Below are 18,129 nucleotides of genomic sequence, written 5' to 3'. Positions count from 1 at the left end.
TCGGACTGTCAGGAAAAATATGTTGATATCCTGACCATTTCGGACTGCTTTTCCAGTGGTCCAAATGAACGGCCATTGAATAATGCAATGCACAGAGTTTTTCAGACTTAAAGGTTAATGGCTAAAGAGGAATCTGAAGTGTTGAAATTGATCAGAGTTTTCAAATTGTTGTGAAGAAAAAGGGCAAAAGATAACTGTAAATTTTCCTCCTATTCTACACTGGCCTTATTTGAAACATTTCTTTTTTGCTGCCATTTACATTGTAGTAAATATGAATGAAGTCCAAGTATGGATAACAAACTGAACCAAGACACTGAAGGATGTGTTACATTTTCATTCAATGAGTAAATTACACTGGTCATCAAATACAAAAGTCTTTTGCTGTTGTTAAATGCATGCATGGTCTGAAAATGTTTCAGAATATAAATATTGGGAAAGTGAATGCATTGGAATGTATAAATATACCAAAAAGGAAATAAAATGAATCATTACCATAATCATAAATATCACAGTTATAAATTCATATAAGTAAATGATTCTTACTTTGGACCAAACAACATATATCTAAGGGTGCAGAACCTAACTCTTGTTTTAACTGACACATTGTTTTAATTGACATATCAATAAAAAAATTCAACCCTTACAAGAGCAAAGTTGTGCAGTTCTTTGCAAGTTATTTTGAGATTTGTATTAGAAATATTACACATGAAAGTCATTTTGAAAAAAATCATTCTTTTAAAGGTTTTTTTTTACCTCATCTGTTGGGAGAAATTCTTTGCTGAGACCAAAGTCTGTCAGGACAATATGACCACTTGAATCAAGCAGAATGTTTTCTAGTTTTATATCTCTATAGATGATACCAAGCTGTAACAAAGATAAAATATATCAGTGAAATAAATTTATTCCATAATGAGATTTGGATCATCCTGTCAGATGTCTGCACATATATATGAATACAAGTTCTATGCAGGAAAAGCCCCCCCCCCCCCACCATTTCTATTCTCTAACTTACAAATGCTTTAACACAAAATCTTAATGTTGACCATAACATTACCATCACAGCCACTGAAAAAGTGATACATGTACAAACTCAAGTTCCAAACCCTTTGCAGCTCAATGGCTTTTTGCTATCTCTCAACTTGACGTAATTCTTATCTTTTTCTATTTTACATTACAATGGCAATCATATCTCCCGCCACGAGTCATACTCAAATTGGCATGTAATGTCCAATAAACGCAATCGTGTCCCTTCCAGCATTTATTCATAAGAATCTTAATATTCCTTTTTATTTTTGGGTGTTACACTTTCAAGAGGCTTATTTTCCATTTCATCTTAAACATGCACCTCTTGCTGGATGCCATTTTAAACAAATTCTAAACTCAACTTTGATTATGCAGACGCTTCACGTGAACAATTATTTGCAGTTTAAAGCTTATGATGTGCTGCTGTAAAGTTAGTCTGGTTCTCTGACTAATTTCACTAATTCTAATATGAAACCCAGATCCAAACCAAACATAGATGAACAAATTTTCCGGATTTTTTGGCAATAATCATTTTTTCATAGTTTTTGCTTTCATGCCATAATTACGGCAAAATCGTAAGGGTTGGCAGGGATGCTTATAAGCAAAGCAAGCATTGACAGCACATGTTTTGTCATCAGCTAAAGGCAGACTTGATTTTTAAAAAGTGTTGGCCTTCTCACCAGTCCATAAATCTATATAACTGTGGTAAAGGGTCTTCATAAAGAAAGAAATGATGGTCTTGCAATGGGTGCCAAGTCAAGTCAAACTGCAAACAACAAAGATCCAGATCTGCATTAGCATAATGCACCTGCAGTTCAAGGTATATATTGTTTGTTCTCCTGATTACTCCAAACAGACTGCATAGATCCAGATCTGCCAGCACACAATGTGCCTGCAGATCTGGGTCTGTGCAGTTTGCCTTTGGGCTCATCTTATAAGTGAATATAAATGACCGTATAAAAAAGAAAAGAGCTGAATCACTGCATTACTGAATCACAGATGACCAATATACCAATAAAAATGAATTCTATCCTTTTAACTTGCAAGAGTAATATGTAAACTATAAACGAGACAAGAAAATTCATGTACCATTAAAAATTTTCAATTCGTACCATGACAAATTTTAGCTCTAGACGATGACTGCAAGTTAAGACCAGAAGGGATCTGCCTTTCTTTAAAAAGCAAAATATATGTCTCTCCCTCCCCTCCCCTCCTTCCCACAAAACATGCACACCATGACATCTGATCACAGGACAATGCCATTCTATGTCACCAGTATTTGAAAGTATAAATCTAGCAAGGTCAATAAATTGAAATTTTGTTAGAAGTTTGATAAAGAAAGTGACCGATTTGTAAGACCTGAAATTATGTCTTCCTCTAGACAGATCAAAACAGTTGTCAATATAATTGGCATAGAGAAAGCATCAGATTTTGCAAAATTACAATATGTCTGTCATTATCCCAAAAGATGGGCTAGAAGGCTAAAATTTGCCAGCGCCACCTCTGCAACGCAGGCTTCCGCAGATACTGTGCAAACTATCAGTCAGACTTTAGACCATGCTGATTTTACTAATCGTACAATGGTCTGAAGAAAGCTCTTTCCAAAGAATAAAGGCATAATTAATGTTTATAGCACTTGCTCAGATCAAACTCATCCAAAATCTTGATGATTTAAACCTATTTATGAAGTTTTATGCAAATTGGACAAGAAATATAGTCCCAACAATATTAACATGGTCAGCCAATCAAATGCAAGATTACTTCATTATTATTGGCATTTCTCACTTGCTATAAAACTTGACAAAATGATGAAAAAATCCAGTCTAAATGTGGTCTCTAGAGTGCTAACAAGGTCATTTACTGAGATACAAGATTACCTCATGCATATGTCTAAATCATATTCAACAGTTTAATGACAGAAGACTATTTTAAAACTTTGATCAAAATCTGATCATATGTAGAGTTACTAGACAGTTACCAAGCTTGGCCAATCAGATGCAAACACACCTGTGCTCTTCATGATCCACTAGAGAGTTAACAAGCTTGGCCAATCAGATGCAAACACGCCTGTGATCTTCATGATACAAACTCATTTTCCAAATGTAATAGAAAACAGGCCAGAAATATGGCATCCCATGTGGTAAGAAGCTCAGCCAATTAGATATAAACTCATCTCATATCCATATTCCAAATTTGATCAAAACCAAATAGTTCCACCAATCAGATGCAAGATCATCTCATTCATATGGATAAATTCCACTCATTATCGAATTCATCTTAATGATATATACTTTCATTCCAAGTTTCATGAAAGTCATGTCAGAAATATATCGTTCAAAGTGGTAACAAGTATTTGTTGATAGAGAGACAGATGACGGAGATGATATGCTAACACTGCCTTATAGCCATGTGAACTAAAATAATGCTGACCAAATTAAGTGTAAGTAAACAATATACAAGATGTTTAAACACTGCCATTATGATACCAAAGTTTAAACAGATCATCTGCATATGCATATAAACACTTATGCCAAATTTTGTGGGTCTACCTTCAATAGTTTTTGCAAATCTGATGACACAGATGAGTAAAATGTGCAATATTTTGTTGTAATGGCCTGAAAATACAATGACAATATGTTCTAATGAATACTGATGTTTACCAAACTTAAGATGTCTACCTCAAGTGGGATCTGCTTAACCACACTAGCAAGGTTTCCATGAAAATAGTACAAGTCAAAAAAGTTTCAAAATGTGTACAACAATTACTTTAATGGCCTGACATTTTAACCAGAACCACAAGATAATACAAAGGAGCCCAACAAATTCTGTTTCTCTAACTCATATGAACTTTGCATAATCATGCTCACAAAACTTTGTCAAACAAGAGTCGCTATAACAATTCTTCCCTGTAACAGTCGAGTGATAAAACCATCTCTGACATTCTTGAGACAAAATTTGTGGCAACCATATTGGCTGCAATATCAGCACCAATTTCAAACAAGACACAATTAGATGACTTTTGGTGAAAACACCATTCAGAAAAATTAGTGACAAAATTTTCAATATCTTCACTGATGCAGAAATATTTGAGGTCAGACTGGCAACATTTTCATTCAGGACCACCTGGATATCATAACTAGTCTTCCAGTAAAAAACCTGATTTTGATAGCCGCTATGGTGATCATACTGGATATCAGTTGTTGTTGTTGTTGTTGTGGGGTTTAATGCCATTTTTCAGCACATGATGGGCTATACATGGCGGCCAGTATTGATGGTGGAGGAAGAACCAGAGAAAACCCCGGAAAGAACCACCGACCCACGAGAAGATACTGGCAAACTTTCTCACATACCCACATTGGCCGAATCCAAGACTCGAACCCACGCAGACAGAGGTGAGATGGCAGTGATCCGTAACAGAGAGCGCTTTAGACCACTTGGCACTCAGGGCCCCTCTGAATATCAGAATGGTGCCACTTCCATTTAGCACCAACTAGACATTAAAGAAGTCTCTCAGTGAAAGCATAATGCCAATATGACCATCCATTTAAGAGAAACAACTTTAACAAGATGGCCACAATAAACATTGTGGTTGCCATATTGGCAACAAGATTGGCACCATTTCTGACCAACTAGACATCATGAGAAATCTTTCAGTAAAAACTCCATGCTGATATGACCATTCATTCAAGAGTAGAAATAATATTTTCAAGATGGCCACTGTGATGGCCAAATGGTCTGTTTGGCACTATTTTCATATAGAACCAACCAGACATCTTAAGAAGTCTTTTAGTGAAAACCCCATGTTGATATGATCATGCATTCAGGAGTGGCAAAAGAAGATTATCAAGATGAACTCTAAGGTGACCAACTGGACATCATAAAAAAGTGCTGTTTTCATTTAGGACCAAGAAAAATTATAAGAAGCCTTCTTGCGAAAACCCCATGTCAATATGACTTTATTCAGCAGTAATAATAACAAGTTGTTTAAGTGTAGCTGATGGATAACTTAAGTTTTTATGTGAAAAACAAAATAGTAACAGATGCACGCTGTAACATATTGCACTCCACCTTATGGCAAGTCTATAAAAATCTGAAATATATTATCACAGTTACCTGAAGAGTGAAGCTATACAAATCTTGGGAACTAAACAACATCTCATAATATCACAATCAGATCTTGTTTGGCTAAATAGTTTTTGAGCTAACTTATAAAGTACAACAAATGTATGGCAGACAGCACAAGCATAACGTCTTCTTCACTCTGTGTGTCTGGGTGCATGTGCATGTTTTCATGTGTGCATGCCAGGGTATATAATATATGAACATCAGTACTTGTACATGACACACAAAGAAAGACTAGTGTATAGCCATCTCCTGGATATTAGCAGGACAGATTAACACTTGGTGAATCATTTAGGCAACTTGGAATTTTGACAATACATTCTACAATTGTACATATGGTCAAACTTTAATAAAATGGATACCGTCATGTCTTAAAACTGGCTCTTTTATACAGGTCAGTATACAAAATGTTTGATCAGGAATAGATTGGCTATACTTAGACCAAAACTATGCGGCTGGCATGCAAAGGAAGCCATTTCTGCCAAGCGACAGTCTAGGAAAGTTTCATTGTATGAGGAAATATTGCATCTACAATAAAACCTCTGAACATCACAGGGGATGGACTACTGGGAATTTTGATAACAGACTTTGTTTATTAGTACAGTCAACTCATTTCAATATTTTACTGAGGTTTCAACATTACACTGATGGAAACATATTTTCAATGATAAATGTGATCTTTGTGACAAAATATCCAGCTTCCAACTGTGAGAGCAATTTACTAATAACAAGCCTGTCTACTTCATTATATCATTTTTTACAACAATATTTATTCCTTGGGATTGTACTTGTATGGAAAGTATGTCAGAGAATAGCATGTTAGCATTTTATTGATAGTAAAATGATGTTTAGATCAATGAAAACATGTACAAGATCAATTCTGACAGTACTCAATATGTGGTATAGATATTTTTCACACATTTATCCCATCTGAGATTTTGAGTAATATGACAGATGTGTTAATTCCTATGACTTGCATGATCATTACAACGACAGATTCATTACTACTAAAAAAATGACTTGTAAATGAATTTAGTCGCTGAACACAGAGCTGAATGTATGCTTCAGCGACAGTGCTGGTCTCGATTACTTTAATATTGGGGACAATCAAACTTCAGACAACCAAGGCACATCAAAAGAACAACAGTAAGTTAAGTACCTTGTGAAGTATCTCTAATGCCAGCACTATTTCACCGATGTAAATCCTGACCTCGCTCTCTTGGAAGTACTCTCGCTGGTTCAAATGTGTGAACAATTCACCTCCATTAACATAATCTGAAATAAAAACATTATCATATATACCCACTTATAAGTGGAGTAAAACTACAAGCAAAAAAGATCCTGATCTGCCATTGTATATGTGCTTGCAGATCAGGGTAATTTTTTTTTCTTCCGCTGATTACTCCTAACTGCATGGACCCTGATCTGCCATTGCATGATGCAATGGCAGATCTGGGTCTGTGTACTTTACAGTTGGATTTATAAGTGAGTATATAAAGTACTATAAAGTATATATAAGTATATATAACATACTATTACTTTGGCTAAGAAAAATTGTACTTGATCCTTTCTATAGTAAAAAGTTTGCTTTCATATTTAAATTTACACACAAATTCATCCACAAAAATGATGAAATCTTATCTCCAACACATCCTTCTTATTATATATTTTGATGAATGGATTTTTTCCAAGAAATGCTCATATTTCATCACCAATGACAATAAAACTTTGGTAGAAAATTTTCCAAAGGCACAAAATTTTTTTAACACTGAACACAATAAATAGCATGTGCCAATTATATAATGACCACTTTAATTTATAGCTTTTAGTGATGCTGCCTGGATTTTATCTAATGAGGGAGCTTCCCCCTTGTCAACAAAATAAGGGGGAAGTAAAAAAAAATATTGGGGGAGGAGGAAATGCCCACAGTACAACATTTATCTAACACTTCAAGATCCATCTCTCTTTCTTCCTACCGGTACTCCACTCTGTTACAGCTCTATTGAAATAAAATCTTTAAAATATATCATCTCTAGTTGTATAAGCATTAATCTGCTGAATGTTCCTGAGGTTAATCTGTTCCTTACCTTTGTCTGAATATTGTTTTGTACTGAGAACCTGCTTTCACATTCTGGTGTCTGAAAGGTCATATACATAGCTACCTTAGCCAGCTGGAAAAGTGTTGTTTATTGTTGTTATGTACAAATATCCACAGCTCACAGGTATTGTCATTTGGATGCTTCGGCTTAGTTTTCGCTACCATAAACTCTGCCAAGTTTCCCTTTCTTGAATCAGTGCTTTACTGACTTCTATGACTGACTTACTATCTGTTCCATAAGGCTGCATTAGGGTGTTAAGTTCATCAATGATATAGTCTGCTTGTGCAGACAGAGGTGTTTTGATCAAATAAATATATATTACTTCCTAAAATTATTTTTAGATTCTAATTTATTCCATTTATTTTATAGGGCAAATTAGTGTTGTAGCACAAAATCCTGCTGGACTAAATTGTTTGTGAAAAGAAATGAAAATTGCAATCTACTTTTAAATTGTCTGTTTTAATTAGGCTCTTTATTCTTCCATTTCTACATTTTGAAATACTTCTGCACAGGAAAGACTGCATATTATCTGTGTCTGTTTAGCCAGCATGTACACATGACTTGTATTTACACCATTTTCAGGTTCAAAATCACACACTGTTATCTCAACTAAAACTTTCCCAGCTTAAATTATTCTCAAATACTTCATAACATTGATTCCCAGCCTGTTTTGACTGCAATCCTAAAAAAAAACCAGTTCTCCAAACATTATGACCCTTTTTCCACAATTCGATAAGTTTTGGCACACAATAAAAAAAATTATTGCGACCATCCACAACCCTCCAGAATGTCCTCACGACCCTGATTTGGACTGCAACATGGGGATTTGGAACTAATGCTTCATAACTTTAAAAAACCAACTTAAGTCATTACCACTATCATCAACCTGTATGTACTGAATGAAATCATCTAAAGCTGAATCACATGGTGAATCAGCCATCTGTGGTTTTCTACTTTAAGCCCATATCTTAAACACACATTTGCTTGTTCCAGGGCCCAAAATGACATTAAATTTAGTTTAACCACCATTCATTTCAAGCTGATGAATCCAGATATACAAACAGTTGCTTAACTGAAAAAGATATACATCACAGCAAACATTACAATATCTCTACTGGCCTGACGTGTTGTGACAAGCACTTTATGGGTGAATGGAAATTGTATACTGCACTGAGTGTATTTTCATGTGAACAAATGTAAACTACTTTGCAGGAGTTCCCCAACACATCACTGCTCTCCAAGTGGGTAAATTCAAAAAAATGTGTGATTCACAAAATGATGCATCCTGGCAGCATCTCTGAACATTATGTTATTATAAATCAATTATCAATATGCAGTAAATATCAAAATAACAACTTCTGTTGCATAAATCATTTATATTTAAGCACTGCTAATTATACCTGGAAGTAAGTCAAAGTAATGCAGTCCTTTTTCAGGTTTGGATTAGGTACAGGAATACAAAGTAGGTTATTTAGTACCAAAGACCTTCCCCCACGGTCATACTATGGTAGCCAACTGGAGCTGATTTGATAATAGGATACAAGCCCGCACCCTTCTGATTACAGTTCAAATTAACCCCATTTATTTTATACATTTTGGAAAATTCCTGGAAATTATGGAAAAATCTGTCTGCATGTTGTTCCAAAAATAGTGCACATGTATGAAAGTACTGAATTAAGATTTACAGGATAGATAAGGTGAAAGCTTTACACTGCCCACTTTTCCAAGTTAAGTAATGATAAATGCACAAACCTAGAATAAGGTGCAGCTTTGCATCTGTCTGAAATGCATAGTGTAATGTAACAAGGAATGGGGACTGTCGTATAGCCTCTAGGACCTGACGCTCTGTTTTTGTGTGCTCTGTGGTTTTTGTCTTCTGAACTATGGCTGCCTTCTTCAAGACCTTCATTGCATACAACTTCCCATCATCAGCTCCACCTATCTTTCTGACTAGAAAAACCTTCCCGTAAGCTGAAAAAGACCAAGATTTTTTTATGAAACATGGCCATAGGATGAGTTTTGGAAATGAAATCACTCAAACACGTCAAGTGTGTAAGTTACTAACACCTGACTCTTTGTTAGTACATAAAAGACCTACCATATAAACTTGCCTACATGTTCAACTGCAAACTACACAGACCCAAAATCAGCTGTTGCACAATGTTCCGGTAGGATTAATCAACAGAATTAACAACAAAGACCCTTATCTTCTGGCACATTATGTAATGGCTGATTAGGGTCTATGTTTTTTGCAGTTGGTCTTGACTTACAAACAAGGGGCCCCAGGATGCCAAGTGGTCTAAAGTGCTCACCCTTATTGAACACTGCCATTTCACCTCTCTCTGCATGGGTTTGAGACTTGAGCTCTGACAAAGCTAGTATGTGAGAAAATCTGCAAGTAGCTTCCCATGGGTCATTGGTTCTTAACGGGGTTTTCCCAGGTTCTTCCTCCACCAGTTTTATTATCATTTATGTATGACTATCATTAGCTGAAAAATGGTGTAAACCAAAAAATAAACAAAAAACAAATACAAAAAACACTTAAAAACAAATACATCACTTATTATCAATATTTTTTTAATGACTGCTAAAATATTTCTGTACAAAATGCTGGCAACAATAATTATATATGTATTTGTGTTTGGAAACAGGTATGCACCCACTGCAGACAAAAAGATCTACACAAATTCAAAGGTATACTACAAACTTGCATTGAATATCTAATCATATCATTGACATATATATATATATACATACAAATATCATTTGTCTACATCTAATCATATCACTGACATATATATACATACCAAATATCATTTGTCTATATTTAATCATATCATCGACATATATATACATACATACCAAATATCATTTGTCTATCTGAGTGTCTAGTGCTGAATCATGCTAACTTAATGTTTTTGTCAACATGGGCAAAATTTAAAAGTTTTAAAACATTTAAAGAAAACAAAAATGAAAAATAAAACCAATCTCTAAATGCCTGAAAATCATAACAGGTCATTTACATATGAAAAAAAATACCATATACATACACTCACTTAAAAGCAGAGTCCAACTGTAAACAACACTAACCTGGATCTGCCATCGCATAATGCACAAAAAAAGATGAGAGTCTATGTTGTTTGATCCACTGATTACTCCCTCTGAACTGCAGAGACACAGATCTGCCAGTACATTAATGGGTTTGAGATCTGGGTCTGTGCAGTTTGACTAGATTTGTGAATGAATATACAGACTCGTCCAAATTTTATTCAATAACTAGTGGTTTGTGCTGTATTGTGGTAACAAAGTATTCATCAGAAAGAAAGTCCAAAATTCCAAAACCTTTTAAAAGATATATATAGGTACATTTCAAAACTGCTGTAATGGCCTGAAAATCTAATCAGGTCATCTGCATATGATTCTGTCTATTAAATTTCATTTTCCACTGAAAGTGGTTTATGCTTACATGTGCAGTTTCTTTTTATAAAAAAAAGTGTGCTAAAAATGTAAAACCTGCTGTAAACTGAAACCAGATCATCTAATTATGGCCATGACAAAGTGTGTAAACTTTCATGTATCAAGGCCCAGATCATCTAATTATGGCCATGACAAAGCATGTAAACTTTCATGTATCAAAGTCCAGATCATCTAATTATGGCCATGACAAAGTGTGTAAACTTTCATGTATCAAAGTCCAGATCATCTAATTATGGCCATAACAAAGTGTGTAAACTGAAACCAGACCATCTAATTATGGCCATAACAAAGTGTGTAAACTTTCATGCATCAAAGTCAAATACTTTTCTAAGCTGCTTTGTTTAAAATAAGTGTCTGGACAGATGGAAGGACAAAACAGTGTGCCCCAATATGCAACCACAGTGGGGGCAGACAAATTACGACAAAATCAAGCCATTTCTGCCCTAGTTTTCATTTTTTTTTTAAAGGCTACTTAGTGACTGGAAAATATTAACTTTTCATATGCATTCTAAAATATAAGGTATGTGATAAAAGCAGGTTTAATACCGGGTAACTGAACTGCTATTTATTTTATAATGCAATGACAAAAATAAGCATTAACAACATTTTTCATCAATAGAAATTTTTGGTAAATAATGTTATTTACAGTGTACTGAGAATGTTGTTTGGAAAGTGTGTGTGTGTTTGTGTGACTTGGATTTTTAACGTAGCTTTAACAATTTTTAGTCATATCGCTATGATGTCTGCAGTGTGACAGTTTAGAGTGATGTCCAGCACTGGGTCATCATGCTGCACACATGTAGCATGATGTCCCACCCAGTCACAATATCCTGACACCAGGCTAACCAGTCCCAACACTAACCTCTTAATGCTGAGTGCCAAGCGAGGCAGCTGTTAGTACCATTTTTGTAAGTCTTTGGTATGACTCGGCCAGGAATCGAACCCACGAGCTCCTGCATCCGAGGTGGACGCTCTAACCACTAGGCCACCGGAAAGGTCTGTTTCGAAACAAAATTTAACAAAAAATATGACTTATTAAAAGTTTTTTAAAATTTCATGATGCTGATTCAATCATCCACATATAAACTACCATTTCTGATGATAAAATGATACATCTAAAAGGTATCTTTTACCAATTTTGATAGCAGTTTTCTTCATGTTCAACAAAAATGGGTCAACCAGAACGAGGAATATTTTCTAGTTTATTTAATAGGATCCACACCCTGACTCTGCATTACAAGCAGGTAAACAAGTTATCTGGATATGAGTCATCAATGTAGTGATGTAATACACTAATTAGCCATTTACCAACATATTTATTGATAATTATTTTGCTTTTTATTGTGTTACTGGTTTAAATCATAGGGAAGTCACAGTGGAAATTAAATAAAATCGAAAAAGATATGAAGAGTACTGAACATCAAGCATAAGTTTATTTTGAGCTCTCTCCTCATTGTGAATATATTGTTATAAGGTGGCTGATGTGAATAATGAATACATAATATTGCAAACATTGAAACTTACTAATAAAGAGAGTCAAAGAAAACTGCACATACAATATTGTAATAATGTCAGAAAGCAAACTCTAAGCAATTGGCGCAGAAACATGTTACTGTATACTTGAAAATCAACAAATGGGGGCGGGGAGAAAGAAAAAGCACGAAAAAGCATGAAGATATTGGCATTGATGGAGTGAAGGGGAGACAAAGGACATTTAAATTAGCTGAGGTGGTATATATTCATCTATTGATGAAGCAAATCTCTAAGTTGCAATTATGTCCTAATGCACTGCCTTGAAGATTTCCTTGTTGATCTGAAGCAACTGCATGGAGTTACCCAGTAACAATGAAGTCATATCTATAATATGACACAAGCAAAGGAATGAATCTTACAGATGAAAGCAGAGACCAGTGGCTGAGTGTAGAAGGGTGAACTGCTCTTTGCCCTGGAAAACTTCCGTGCAAGCTCCCAAACCATAGCCAAGTGTGTGAGCGACAGATGATCTAAATGAGACATGGACCCAAAAAGACTCTTTAGACTGGAATCTTGGTGTCCTCAGCCCAAGAAGATGCTGGACACAAGTCTGGGAGAAGAATGTGGTAAACAGAAACATCAACATTGTGGTCTTAAACCTGCTTCTAAGGCAAGACAGGACTGTCTTTCCAGGCATCACTCTCCAGAGACGAAGACATCCAATAAGGACTCAATCACAAAAATTGATTTGTGAGCTTTGCATTTTTTTGTAACCAGCCTAATCATACTGGTTCTCTTCCTAGGTGAATGGGATCACTTAATTGGAAGTCTTGGAGGCGTGTGGCAGCCTGCTCCTTTCTGTTGGACAAGGCTAGAGTTGACTGACCAGGTCACTGGCCTGTTATGTCCACCACACTTTGAACCAAGACTGGGACATCCATATGTTGTTTGGTGTTGGTGGGGAAGAAGACTCGCTACTGGGTTAATGAGGCATAGGGGAAAAGGAAATGTCATGATATGATCCCCTTCAAAAGACAGTTGCTCGAAAGGCATGACCTGGTGATTGGTGACTGTCACTTGGAGCCTGTTGACTGGTAGTTGACCAATGTTCAGAGACTGGCGCTAAATGATTGGTACCCAGTTCCTAGCACTCAGTCACTTGTCAAAGACAGGTCCAGTGATGAAGACTTCAAAGATGAGCATGTCTCAGATTAAAGTAAGATTGCTTCCTTTTCACAAGGAATGTGCAACTGACATATTAATCACTGGCACTTGGCTTCCCCTGAGATGATGTTGCTCATCCCTGCAGGGAGAACATGAATGAGACTCAGGTACTTTTTATCCCTTAAACAAACTAGTTACGAATCCAAATGCATATGTGGCATTATTTGAAAAATGCTGTCGAACCTCCAAAGGAATAATAACTATTGTCTTGTGATAGATTAAAATTCTTTGACTTTACAAAGAGTATCTTTCCTACTTGGTTTCATGCCTTTCATTCATATCAATACATTCACAATTCATAACTAATTTTTGTATCTGTCATATAAGGTTCAATATAAATGAAGGTGTCTATGGCTTAAACTATCAATTTTTTTCACTGATGCACAGGATCAACATATTAACATTTTCACTGATCTTGTATGAATTTCTTTGATCTTGGTACAAGTCACCCCTTTACTTTCGAATTTCTCAGAATAGTGAGTTCAGAAATTTTCTGAAAAAGCACAATAATGCATCCTATTTCAGCCATCCATTTCTATTTTCTCAGGATACCTGGTATGTTCGCATTCTTGTCTTCATCTGATTTCTGATGTTTTGGTGTGAGCTTCCACATATTTACAGTTGTCACAATGCAATGAATGTTTAGCAGTAATCTAAAAATAAAACCGTTGAGATAATTTTGTATTATTCACTAAGTCAAATGACATGACCTCTTCTCATTGACCAAGTTCATACCTGCCATAATCACAAAAAAGATATGGAGGTTTTGTTGACTCAAAAAGGCATGTTTTGAGGTCCCAACAAGGGTCAGTACACATGACCCAAAAAGTGACATCGTCCAACTGAGAAAAAGTTATATTTTCATACAAGCTTAAATAAAATGATTGTAAATTCAAATTTGATTTTTAAAAAGAAAATAACATTTTCTTTAAATTAAATTTAAAAGTGTGTGTGTGTGTGTGTGTGTGTGTGTGTGTGTAGTCCATGAACAGTGGAATATTTCCTTAATTAGTTGCAGTCTTCGTTGCTTTCAAGAGTTGTGGCGGAGAAGGTTGATGGAAATACCAATGTCAATTGTGTACATCTTGGTGCTCTTTGAGAATGGATGTTATTATTGTTCAAACTTCACCAATGATCTTATCAAATTTTTCTCAGCACAGAAAATAATCTTTCTGCATCTGCATTGCTGTGAGGCAGTGTCAAACATGCTGTGTGGTGTTATAATGTACACACCAAAATGACACCATAATGACTATGTACACACCAAAATGACTATCCTAATATGGTATCTACAGTGTGTGCAAAATATAAAATGCTCCCTCTTGCTGCTGCATTTCATAAGGTCAAGTTCCATCGATGAGTTCTAAAATTTACCTTTACTGGGCTTTCTTTGTTTTGCAGATGGCTGATAATTTCCCTAAATCACATTTGCATTTCACCATTTTACCATTTTAAAAAAATGAACCACACTTGTACACTATTCTGACTACTGAAATAACCACATTTTACATTTTATATATGGAGTAAAATCCAACTTCTAAGAAATAATCACATTTTACATTTTATATATGGAGTAAAATCCAACTTCAAAGAAATAATCACATTTTGCATTTTATATATGGAGCAAAGACCAACTTGAAAAAATGATCACATTTTGCATTTTATATATGAGGTAAAATCCAACTTAAATAAATGATCACATTTGGCATTTTAAATATAGAGTAAAATCCAACTTCAAGGAAGCATTGCTGCTCATGATGACAATCTTGGACAGTAATCTTTAATAATGACATTCTCAGTCAATGCAACGAATGTAATAACCATTGTTCTTCAACACACATCTCTGACTGATTTAATAAATTGGATAGTTGTACTTAGTGTACTTGACCAATGCAAATTAGGCAAATGGACCCTCCCACAGCAGTGTTCAAAAGTCTTAACCTGGCTATCATCCTAGTCATTGTCAGGCAATTAAGTAATCTCTGAAATGGTGGTTACTTACCTCTGACCCTCTCACCTTTTAACTGACTCCATGGTAATCAGTTGTATAAACTGCCCTGAGGATAGATTTACATGGGCTATACAATGGACTGTACAGTTTATACAGATTACATGCTTTGGATATGTATAGTAGTGGTCAAATAGGGGCCCCAAGTGGCAGAGTGGTCTAAAGAGCTCTCCATTACGGATCACTGCCATCTCACCTCTGTCTACATAGGTTCGAGTCTCGGATTCAGCCAATGTGGGTATGTGAGAAAGCTTGCCAGTAGCTTCTCATGGGTCGGTAGTTCTTTCCGGGGTTTTCCAGGGTTCTTCCTCCACCATTAATACTGGCCGCCATGTATAGCCTATCGTGTGCTGAAAAATGATGTTAAACCCTACAACAAGTGGTCAAATAAAAAGGAGGGGTTCAATACGACTACTGAAACCATGTTGTGGCATATTTGGGAGTGAAAATTCGTATTTTTTGTGTGACACATCATGTTATGGCTTGTATGCAAGTTATGGCACAAGCCTGATATCCAAGTTCATTTTTACTGTCTATATTGAAAAGTGTCCATTGAGCCAGAGTGCCAGGCTGGTCTGAAATTTATGCTGACTCTTTTGACAATCATACCCTTTATTTACTTAATGCATGGAAGAACATGTGGCCATTTCCTTCGTCATTAGACCTCATCAAGCACAAGGTCTTGGCAGGTACTCAATTGACACATTGGAACGGAATGCAAATTTATGTTTTATTTGATACATCTGATATAAACCACTTGATAACTTATGATTGCAACAGGTGAACTTCTTACTATCTGACTGCAGTTGGAAGACCTGGGGTGTCAGTGTTCCATTGGCAATTTTACTGATTTTGTATTGATGTATTAATCTCATTGACAATTTTACTGTTTTACTGATCTTATATTGGTGGATTAGTATTAATCTCACTGGCAATTTTACTGATCTTGTATTGGTGGATTAGTATTAATCTCAAGAAATAGCTTCAGGAACCAATAGATGAAACCACAAACTCAAGCAGGATAAATAGGTCACAGTGACCTACTTTTAGTACTGTTACACTGAGATGCATTCACAAATCTATGTGGGTGACCTTTCATGGGGTAAAAGATATTGAGGGCATAATGCATGAATAGTTAAAAAATACAATAGTCTCTAATCATGCAGTTATTAGTTACCTAGTTTCCTCATGCAACTATATGTCAATTATGATGTATAAATATATGTATAAAATAGGGTCCAAGATATTAAGGCAATAATCAATGAATAATTAAAAGTATTAAAAGTCACTTAAGTGTGGAAAGTTCTTATTTAAATGCATCCATAAACCAATTTTCATGAGCATAAGTGAATTAAGATATAATAAATTATGGATTTTGATGGCTTAAAGAACAAACTGCTGAAAATTATAAAAGTCATGCAACTGTGAATATCAGGTAATAGTAACGTAATTTTTAAATAGCCAAGTTAAGGTGCATCCATACACCAATTTTCATTTGTGTCGGTTGTTGTTGTAGGGTTTAACGCCATTTTTCAGCACAAAATAGGCTATAAATGGCGGCCAGTAGAAATGGTGGAGGAAGAACCCAGTAAAACCCCAGAATGAACCACTGACCCAGAAGCTACTGGTAAGAAGCTACTGGTAAGCTTTCTCACATACCCACATTGGCCAAATTAGGTAGGTGGATTAGTTTTTCTAAGTTGAATTACTCTTACTGAGATGCACCCACAAAAATTCTTCAAGTCTGTATACAAAGCAAATCACAAGTCAAATGCTGCAAATAGCCAATTTGCTCAAGCATGAAAATTGTCACAGTATTTATTTTGGGTATGGCTGAGTTGCTCTTCTTGAAATGAGTATACATACCAATTTTCACTGAATGTACAGATGAGCAAGTAAGGTCCAAGATTTTGAGTAAAAATCAAATGGATGAAAGCACAATTCATTCAAGCATGATAATTTCATCACAGTGACCTCATTTTTGTATGGCTGAGTTACTCTTATTGAGATGCATCCACATCCACTTCTTAGGAGTACAAGTGAACAGTGTCCAAGATATTAATAGTGTAATGAATGAAAAACTAAAAACAAAATATATATTCCTTGAGCATGAAAATCAGGTCACCATGAAGTAGTTTGGGTATGGTTAATTTTCTATTCATGAAATACATCTGCATATAAATTTCATTAGAGTAGGTTAACTAAAGTCTAAGATATATAGACTAAAATGAATGAAAGGCTGAAAATGTTAATATATTAATCAACCATAAAAATTTGGTTACATGCTGTGATTTTGGTACTGTTGAGTAACTTTGCTGAGATGTATCCACATACCAACTTTCATGAGGTAAGTGAAATAGGGTCCAAGATACCATGGGTATAATGAACAAAGGGCTGAAAATACAGATGTCACCCAAGTAAACCTCTCCATTGATAACTCACACACGATGGGGTCCCAACACATAGACTACCCAATAGCAGGGGTGTGAATTATCAAGGGGACTCCAAAAAATTAAAGGGATGCCTATTCCTGTTGAACATCGAGAAAACTTGGGGTAGGGTGGGGAAGCAACAGGTGTTTAATGGCTGAATGCACATTTTATAACTATCAATAACGAGCATTTTCCGATAACGCTGTTCACTTTTTACTTCTTAAAAATACCTCTGAAAGATCGTTAACAACATTACTCTATGATGCTGCTG

The 18,129-nt window shown here is 35.5% G+C and overlaps 1 protein-coding gene across 1 annotated transcript in view; it reads right to left on the bottom strand.

The window, feature by feature from the left end:
- Nucleotides 1–18,129, bottom strand: part of LOC149808248 (ribosomal protein S6 kinase alpha-5-like) — a 109,023-nt gene that overhangs the window by 40,290 nt on the left and 50,604 nt on the right. The window contains exons 3-5 of the mRNA XM_089975435.1: nt 8,997–9,215; nt 6,305–6,420; nt 754–864 (exon numbers count right to left, since the gene is read on the bottom strand). Of these exons, the coding sequence (XP_089831561.1) occupies nt 754–864; nt 6,305–6,420; nt 8,997–9,215 (446 nt within the window). The remainder of the gene's footprint in view (nt 1–753; nt 865–6,304; nt 6,421–8,996; nt 9,216–18,129) is intronic.

Source organism: Sinohyriopsis cumingii, chromosome 1 (assembly GCF_028554795.1).
Source record: "Sinohyriopsis cumingii isolate HCF-2022 chromosome 1, ASM2855479v2, whole genome shotgun sequence".
NCBI classification, from domain to species: domain Eukaryota; kingdom Metazoa; phylum Mollusca; class Bivalvia; order Unionida; family Unionidae; genus Sinohyriopsis; species Sinohyriopsis cumingii.
Note: the sequence above shows the minus strand (reverse complement) of the source record. Positions and strands in the feature narration are given on the sequence as shown.